Here is an 8977-nt window from a genome sequence, read left to right on the forward strand (position 1 = left end):
GGGCCCCTTCTCCCGAACCCGGCGGGAGAGGCGCCCGCAGCCGAAAACAGGGTCTCGTCCTGGGGGTCGGGGGTGCGGGCTGGGCCTTTGCTCCGCGGTGACTCCGCGTGACCCCCCCAGTCGGCTCCTTGCTCCGTCGCCTGCCGTCCAGGACCCTCCAACTGCGGCTCTGGCAGCAGCGCTTGCCATCGCGACCCCCTCCCGTGCCCGGCCCGCAGCGGTCATTCGGTGGTGTCCTTTGGGCAGGACTTAAGGGGGAGATGGATGGGGAGTCTGGGGGCGGGGTGAGAACATCGGACCCAGGATTGGCCCCGGCCCAGGACCAGAGGGCGGCCGGCCGGCCGGACCTCCCACTTGTGTGAAGGGCCCGTCCCTCTGGTGGCGAGAGGCGACATTGTCTGAGGGAGCTTGGTCCAGCTGGCCACTCAGGTCCTGGATGTTGACAGATGGTGGACAGGGCAAGGGGAGGAGCTGACTCCGGCTGGGTCCCAAGGGTTCCTGAGGAGAAAGGGTGTGGCAGAGGGCCAGGAGGTTGACGGTGTGGTCTGTGGCTGGTGAGAGGAAGGGGTCTTCACAGGATGCTCGGCTGGTGCAGGGGCAGGGGCTGCCCAGGGACAATGGCCCTGCCTCCCTGCCCAGGACCCTGCTGGGCCCACTACAGACATCTTTTGGGAGGACCAGAGCCTGGCACTCCTGACCCTGGAGACACACTGGCAGGGGGCCTCCCCTTGCTTCTGGGTGGAGGCTTCCATGCCGGGGGTGGGGATAAGCAGGGTTCCCCTGGGTCGGTTCACCCCAGTGATTCTCTGCATCTTCTCGTCCCCTCCTGTCACAACTTACTATCCTGGAACCACCAGCCGAGTCCCAGGGGCAGGCAGCACGGCTGTCCCTCAGCCACCAGGCGCGTCCCCCTCTGCCTCTCCCTACTAACGTCCCGCACTTTAAAATAAAGTAAACCAGCCGTGAACCGAGCTGCGCAGTGTCCTTGCCATGCTTTCTGACTTGTCAGAGCCCAGCCCCCGGAGAGGGCCCGGGTGGGGGACCCGTGGTGGGCCTGCCATGCTGGGGAAGAGGAGGGGCGCCTCCTGTGCCCCCCTCCCTGTGCCGCGCCTCTTCAGAGGGCCCTGGCAGGTGTCTGTGGGCCGGATTCCGTGCTGTGGATGGGGCGGTCGGATCGCGGGGGACAAAGGCCGGGTTCTGCGTGGCTGCACCCACCGCAGCCTAGGACGCCCTCTGCTGGCAAAGCGATGTCCTCAACCGCCCTTCGCTTTCCCAGACCCAGTGTTCTCCGTCCACCACTGAGGCCTGGCTGTGTGTGTGTCTGTGTTGTGTACGTCTGTGTCTGCATGTGTCTGCTGTGTGCGCATGCGTGTCTCTGTGCATCTTTGTTGTGTGTGTGTGTCTGTGTGTGTGCATGTGTCTGTGTTGTGTGTGTCCATGCGTCTGTCATGTGCATGTGTGTCATGTGCACATGTCTGTGCATGTGTCTGCATGTCTGTGTTGTGTGTGTCATGCATGTGTGTCTGTGTGCATGTGTCTATTGTGTGCATGTCTGTGTTGTATGTGCATGTGTGTCTGCATGTCGGTTGTGTGTGCATGCGTGTCTGTGTGTGCATATGTCTGTGTCGTGTGTGCGTGTCTCCAGGCTCCAGCATCATGTGCCCATGCCATGTCCTTGGTGTTTGTGGGGCCTGCCGTGTGCCAGCGCAGGCTTTGCGTGTGCGATGATGGCCTGAGAGACCAAGGCCCCCGCACTGCCTGTGTGAGTAGAGTGAACAGAGTGCGGAACGGGCTTGGGTGCTGGGTCCGGGGTCCCGGGGGCAAATGGCAGTGCCTGGCCAGGCCAGACTTGGTTGGGGGACCCACTGCTAGCTGGGTGTTGGGTTTCTCCTCCAGGCTCCCCCAACCCATCGCTGGGACTGGCCAGGGGGTGCCGCAGGTTCCTGTGTATCCTGCCTTGTGGTCAGCAGGCAGCTGAGGGGCGGAGACTCCCATGACCCGAGCAGCTGCTCTGTCCTGAGGCTGAGAGTATGAACAGCGGGGCCCCAGGCCGCACCGACCAGTGAGGGGAGGCCTCTCTCGGCCTGGACCTGGGCTGGACCTGCCCCCGAGGGGCAGATTTCCCGCCCTGCAGGCTAGTCCCCCATACTGACCCCTTCCATACTGAGCTCCCGCCCGCCCTAGCAGCTCAGCCACACACTCCAGACAATCTGAGTGACGGACCCCTCCCTCTAAACTCGCCTAACCCCCAGAGGGAAAAGCTGATGAAGACGCGCCACCTGCAAGAGGCTCCCTGCCCCCGCCCCGCCCCCACGGGTGCCGAACAGGAGGCCAGAGCCTGGGCCACGTCTGGGAACCGTCTCGAGAAATCTGTTCTGCTTTGGTCCATTCGCCCTGCCCTGACACGCCACTGTCCCCTCTGGGTTGGGGCCCTGAGGGATGCTCGTCAGGACTGACACCCACTGACACTCAGCAGGCAGCCTGGGGCTGCCCCACAGTCCCTGACAACCGGACAGGGCTGTGTCGGCCTTGCTTCTGCTCTAGGAGGTCGTGGTGCATGCAGCAGGCAGGCGTGGGTGGAGCTGGCAGGGTCTCGGCCACTGGGAGGAACCCCCAGGAGGCGGCTCCAGCAGCGTGGGGGGCTGCCCATGGGAAGCTGCTGTCTCTTCTCTGCAAGTTGTGCTGCCCGCCCTGATCTGAGGAGGAATCCAGGCGTTCACCAAGGCCTCATGTTCACTCGGCCTCCCTGGGACCCCGCAGGGCTGGGGGCTGGGCTCCCCACCTTCACAAGCTCGTGGACAAGAGCTGTCTGCAGGGGCGGGATGGCGGCTGGAGTCTGGAGCCCAAGGTCTCTGGGAAGTGGGGTGTCTGCCAGTGGGTGGTGCAGCCAGCTCAGGACTCTGGCCAGCAGGAGCTGTTTCCATGGCGACAGCCCTACACGAGGGACACACCCGTCCTCACAGCCTCCTGCTGGGGAGCGGGGACAGTTTAGGAAAATGGAAACTCAAGTGCAACAGCTGCACGTCTGCTGCTTTTGCTGTGGGATAAAGAATTTTCTCCCAGCATCCATTAACACGAACACAAATGCCAGTAGAGGTCGTGTGTTCTCCCGAAAGTGAGTGTGGTGAGGTCTGGGCACAGGGGGACCCTGCCCATTGGGCCCCAGCCCAGCAACAGAGGAGGGGTGGGGGGCGCTTCCGACTGCCAGCCCCAGGCAAGGGGCTCCTGACCTCACTGCCATTCCTGGGCAGGAGTGGGATGGGAGCGGGTAACCCCCTTCACTGGGGTGTTCTCATTAAAACACCTGCCTCTAATTGCCCACGTTCCAGAAATGTGGGTGAACTCACCGTGATAAACAAATGATGGCGTCTTAGCCACAGGTAGAGGAGCTTTGTTGGAAGAAAAGGCTGTCCCCTCAGGGGTGGAGACAAGCACAGGGACAGCAGTGGGCGGCCAGCAGCTTGCCCGCACCCCTGACCACAGCGTCCACAGAGCGGAGGCCACGGCTCCCTGGCTCTAGAGCCACACCTGCCATGCACAGCGCTGCCAGGGGACAGGGTGAGCCAGGAGCTCCTCAGCGGTCCACGGGGCTGGAGCCCTGGCCAGCCCCTGCCAGCTCCTGCTCCTGGGCTGGCCCCTGCTGGATGCAGAAATGTTCTAGCCTGGCCTGGCGGCTCCCACAGGCGTCCACACCAGGGCTCCCTAGGTGGCCGCAGGGTTTGAGCGACTGGCTTCTAAGGTTTTCTGGACTGGGCAGCTGGCCTGCTCTTCTGGAGAGGCAGAGTTCCTATTTCAGCCCTGTGAAGGACAGGGCAGTCGTAGGTGGGGCGGGGGGGGGGGCGGGCAACAGAGTGCCTGTGCTGGGGGTCCCACCCTGAGAGCTGCGGGGAGTGGCCTGTGCTGACCTCCTGCTCTCTCGCTGCTGGCAGGTGGGCGGAGCCTCTGTGTAGGAGAGGACTTGGCTGGGGCCTCTAAGGAGGCATCCGGTTACCTAGACTCGGACCCTCTGGCAGACAAGGCTGGAGGGGCTGCAAGGTCTGGGCTAGGTCCTAAGACCCCATCCGGTGCTGGGCGTCCAGCAGCGGTCGGAGGGTGGGGGCGGGGCTGCTGGGGCCGGTGGAGACCTGGGAACCCGCGGATTTTTTCTCTTCCAGCCATTTCTTTTTATGTACAGTTTGTGTTCAATGCAAATCCATTCCATAGCATGAGAAGTGACTGTGAATCGAAGTATAAATACACAAACACAATATACACCGCACAAGCAATGTACGGCACTCAGGTAGAAAACAGAGGCCATGTCCCTTCACACGGCACCTGGGGACCTGCTAGGTATGCTAGTTTCCAAACGCGGGAGTAAAGGGCTTCGGTCTGTGGAGACTGCTCTGGCCATGAGATGCCGGGACGCCTCAGCATCCGTGTGCGACGCCGCCAGCAAAAACTTTAGAGAGTGTCTACTTGTCAAAAGCTTTCTGTGCATTGAGGCGGTTGTGGAAAGATTTACTTTCCGGAATCATGCCCACTTCAGACCGGGCTCAGATTCTAAAATTATCGACAGATAACAGAAAGTGTCCCAAATGTGGCTATTCTGATTCATAGGGCTTTTCAAAAGCATATGTACGGAAGGAGTATAAAAGTTTTTTTCTGAATTTAATGCCCATTAGTTTCCAGACTTCCCAAATACTTGATTCACAGTTTTGGCTCCTTCACATATTTGCCTTTTCAATCTTAAGATTTGTCCATTTTACCTTCGATATAGATTGTTTTTTAAACTGTAAAGAGAAGTATTTGACACATGCAGAAGTAAAAATCATTTTGAAATGAGCTGAGGTCAGTGTGCTTCTACTCTTGGGAGGTAGTTTAGCTGACTGACTCTGGGGCTCTTGCTGAACAGGAAAAGGTGGTAAGTATATGAGCAAACTTGACTCGTTATTCTCGGATTTGGGGTGAATTCCCTGGCACATGGCAACCACTGTGCGAAAAGTCAGATGCAGTGTCAAATCGGAAGCCTCAGGAAAGACTTCAGTTCCCAGGAGAACAGTGGCAGCTTAAGGATGTGAAACTTTATCTGGAGGACGTCAGCGATACAGAGGCAACGCTGGGAACCCTTTCGATGTGCACGGAGAGAGCCCGCTGAATGGCCTCGGAGCGTCGATGAGCCCCATGAAGCCGGAATCTCTGTTCCAGATCCCACCCTTTATCGCTAGATAAAATCTATTCATTTTCGAGGTAGAGTTCCGGGCGTAGCCATCCTTCTTAGGCCACTTTGAAGGAAATCATTTTTTAACTAATTCTGGATGTGTGTCTCATCTTGTATGTGAAACTCTGGCAGATTTAATACTGGTGTCACCATCTGGTCCAACCCTGCACAAACACAATATACACTGCACAAGTGATGTACCGCACTCAGGTAGGAAACAGAGGTCGTGCCCCTTCACACGGCACCTGGGGACCTGCTGGGTATGCTGGTTCTCAATTTGGGGTTCTCAAAATTTTGTCAGCAGATTCGATGAACGTGTGTTTTCTTCTTTGTCACTAGATGTCTCGATGCCATTTGGGTTGGGTTTAGGAGATGGAGAAGTACAGACGTTTCATGGCCTGAGTCTCTTAACAGTAGAAATGCAGAAGGGATAACGAAGGAGATCACCAAGAGGCTGGCTGTTGTCTGAAGAGCACTGCCACTTGCCTGGGTGGTGGCATTGGGTGGACTCGGGACAGCCGAGGTATTGCGGGAGAGGTGACTTGAACAGGTGACAGCAGGCGTTCGGTTTCTATGGCTCTGCCATGTCTACCGACGGTGTGCGGCACGTCTCGCTGGATGCCAGGTGCCTGGAGAACCACTGGCGCTGGGCAGGTGCAGACAAGGTGGGCTGGGAGCCCTGCTTTGGTGGGCCCCTCTCAGGGTGCTCAGGCCCAGGAGAGCCAGGCTGGGGCTTGCCCGGTGGGGGAGGGCATAGGGTACACGTGGGCTGGGGCGCCTGTGAGAGAGACTGGAACCAGCAGGTTCTTTTGGAATCTCGCGAGAAAGAACGGGAATGAGCGGGGCCCCGTGCTCCTGAGGGCCGTGCCATCCCGGGAGAGCCGGACCGAAGAGCGACGTGGGGCGGGGCAGAGAGCAGCGGCCTCGTGCCCATCACGCGAGGGGCTCCACGTGGAAGCAGACAGGCTTCTGCACAGATGCTGTCCACGGGAGGCACGAAGTCCGCTGAGCGGCTGGGTCGCTGCAGCGGGCCGTGGGCTGGAGTGGAAGGCCACAGCTCCGGTGTGCTGTGCGGCTCCGCAGAGTTCCAGCCAGGTGCGGGAGACTCAGAAACCGGCCTGCGGCCTGGCTCTAGAGGCAGACTGCTATGCACTGGGGCCGGGCGGGGCCTGCTCTGCCCCAGCTGTGTCCCCCTCTCTGGACTCAAGGTCAAGCAGGCGGCTGAGCTGTCTTCCTGCGTATTTAAGTTGTGCAGTCTCTCCTCCCGGTCTTCAGCGCTGGAGGGCTCCCTCAGAGAGAAAAGCCGTGCTGTGGGGCAGGGGTGTCCGGAGAATCCCGTGAGCAAAACGGCTTAGCTGAGCAGAGGTGAGCCCCACACCTGTCAATCAAACTCATCAGGTAGAAAGTGCCATCATAATCCCCTTTATTAACTTAGTGTCTGTAGAAAAGGTGTGTGTCCTTCCCAGTGGCTTCCATTCTAATATTTTAAGTGACAAACAAAAGTGGACAGGACGTTTGGCAAAGGCCATCAAGTGAGAAAGTGTGGAGCCATACGGCTGGAGGCCATGCCACCTGTCCCCTGGCAAAGGGGCAGCGGTTATTGAAATCCTGAGACAGCAATCAATACTATGTTTTTTTCAATTACAGTTGACATACAATATTATATTAATTTCAGATGTATGACACAGCAGATACCTATGTCACTTTCAAAGTGAGCACCGTGATAAGTCTACGCCCGACTGGCATCACACGTACTTATTATGACACTTTGTTTTTAAATTTAAACCAAGTTAAATGGCACTGATTTTTTTTTCTGAAACTGACTTTTTAAATGCAGAGCTATATTCTCAGATTCATTATTCCTTTTTCTATAGAAGTACACAAGCTTGCTCAATGCTGGCCTGTGGGCGGCGCCAGAGAGGGTCCTTGGCTGAGCTGAGAGTGGACAAGCTTCACATCTCGCCGGCTTCCTCTTGTACTGCCTGGCTGCTGCGGGAGGTATGCTTTGCAGCTAGACCATGAAAACCTTTGTGGACGAAAAAGGGGTCACATACTAAAGCTGACAAGCTCAGGGGAGGCCTGCATTGAGGCTACGAACTCAGAGACGGAAAGTAACCACACAGGGTGGTCTGAGCATAAAAAGTTTAGGCCTGCAGTAGCTTCGTTGATGCAGGTCAATCTTTACCTTAAGTGAGCCTGTCTATTGTCTTTTTGCATCTAAGATAACTCATCTTTCAAATGTCAGAGTAATCTTTTCCAAACCCCCTCAGGGCACAACCAGAGAGCCTGAAACCACAGAGCCCCTCACTGCTATCCTGTCCCTCCCCAGTACCAACTCTGAGTTGTAAATGTTAATTACTAACTATCCTCCTGTACCCACCCCTGTAGAAGTATGTCTTTTTACCTAATCCCAGAGATTTCCCCGCTTTGCTTTCTCTCACCCCTTAACGTACCACCAGTGGATTTCATGTAACCTTCCTGACGTCTTCTCTTTTTATTCTAATGTATAAAATAAGGGGCAAAACTGCCATTCTCCAGAGCATTGTCTCAAGCCATTTGTTTTTTGGTTCAAAAAAACCTCAGAATTCCCCATAGGTTTGGATGTTTCTTACATGGACGCTATGATGATGGCCACTGGGGGGCATCTGGTAGAAAACTATTTGGCTTTTCTCTTCGTTTTTGGTGAAAAAAATTATACTATTATCTTTGAATGTTTTTTTCCTATTTTTATTCAGGCTTAAAATTGTTTTCCGTCTAGTGGGGAAACTCCATAGAATTCCGGGAACTCGACCAGTTCCATAATCCAAGAACAAAGGGGCAACTTGGACGTCGGCCCAAAATCGAACTTTGCTAACTTCGGGTCCTAGAGCAAGGCTGGCCTCTGTCCATCCTCATGTCCCTGTCCCAGGAGGGTCCAGCCTGCCCTTTGTTCCTGAAGCAGGCACGTGGCCCTTGGACTTTCCTAACGGGAAGTACTTACCGGAAGCCAGGAGCCCTCGGCCCTAAGGAGCGCTCCTGCAGCTAGGGCGCCCTCTGTGGGGCTCTGGGGAGCCTACTCTGCCTTTCTATACTGAGGTCAGAAATCTGTCCCTTCCCTTGTGAGCCACTTCTGAGTGATACAAAGGATCACATAACCACGGGCCACTGTGCTTTGCTGAGACAGCGAGAGGAGGCTCGCGAAGGCCAATTCTCCAGTTCGGCGCTTCATCCAGTGACGGTTGGGAGACTGCCCTGGGACGCGCATCTACCCTTCTGTCGTCCTACTAAGCGCCCACTGCGTGCGCTAATACTCAGCCCCGCCGACCGCAGCCTCCCGCGCCAGGGCCGAGCTCGCCCCGCGCCCGCCCGGTGGGCGGCCCTGCTGTCGCTGGACACGCCTGTCCCGCGCAGGTTTCGTTGACTTTGGGGTGTTTATAAACTCCTGCGGTCCCCCGGCTGGCTCTGTGCCAGGGCCACGTGGCCAGCGGGCGCGCTGTGGGCGGCAGTCGGAAAGAGCCCTCGGCCCTGGGTGTCAAGGCCCCGCTGCGCGCCCCGGGTGGGGTTTTCCTCCCGCGGGTCAGCCGCCTCCTCCGAGCTCATCCTCTCGCGGCCGCTCCGTAGGTCCGAACCGCGCATCGGGAACCCATTCTGCTCCCCCTGCACCTGTCTCAGCTGCCGCCACGTCCAGAACTCCGCGGGCGCCCACAGCAACGGGATACGCTGTTGCTATGCGGAACGGACCTATCCCGGGCGCACACACACCCAGCCCACCAATTTTGTCCCTCACCAGCCCTTGTAACA

At 57.4% G+C, this 8977-nt stretch overlaps 1 protein-coding gene across 1 annotated transcript in view; it reads left to right on the plus strand.

The window, feature by feature from the left end:
- Positions 1-8975, plus strand: part of VWA1 (von Willebrand factor A domain containing 1) — a gene marked incomplete at its 5' end in the record, with an annotated part of 20064 nt that extends 11089 nt beyond the window's left edge. The window contains one exon of the mRNA XM_011377334.2: positions 8849-8975. Within this exon, the coding sequence (XP_011375636.2) occupies positions 8849-8975 (127 nt within the window). The remainder of the gene's footprint in view (positions 1-8848) is intronic.
- Between the last annotated feature and the right edge of the window lie 2 nt (positions 8976-8977).

Source organism: Pteropus vampyrus, unplaced genomic scaffold (genome assembly GCF_000151845.1).
Source record: "Pteropus vampyrus isolate Shadow unplaced genomic scaffold, Pvam_2.0 Scaffold309, whole genome shotgun sequence".
Taxonomy (NCBI): Eukaryota; Metazoa; Chordata; class Mammalia; order Chiroptera; family Pteropodidae; genus Pteropus; species Pteropus vampyrus.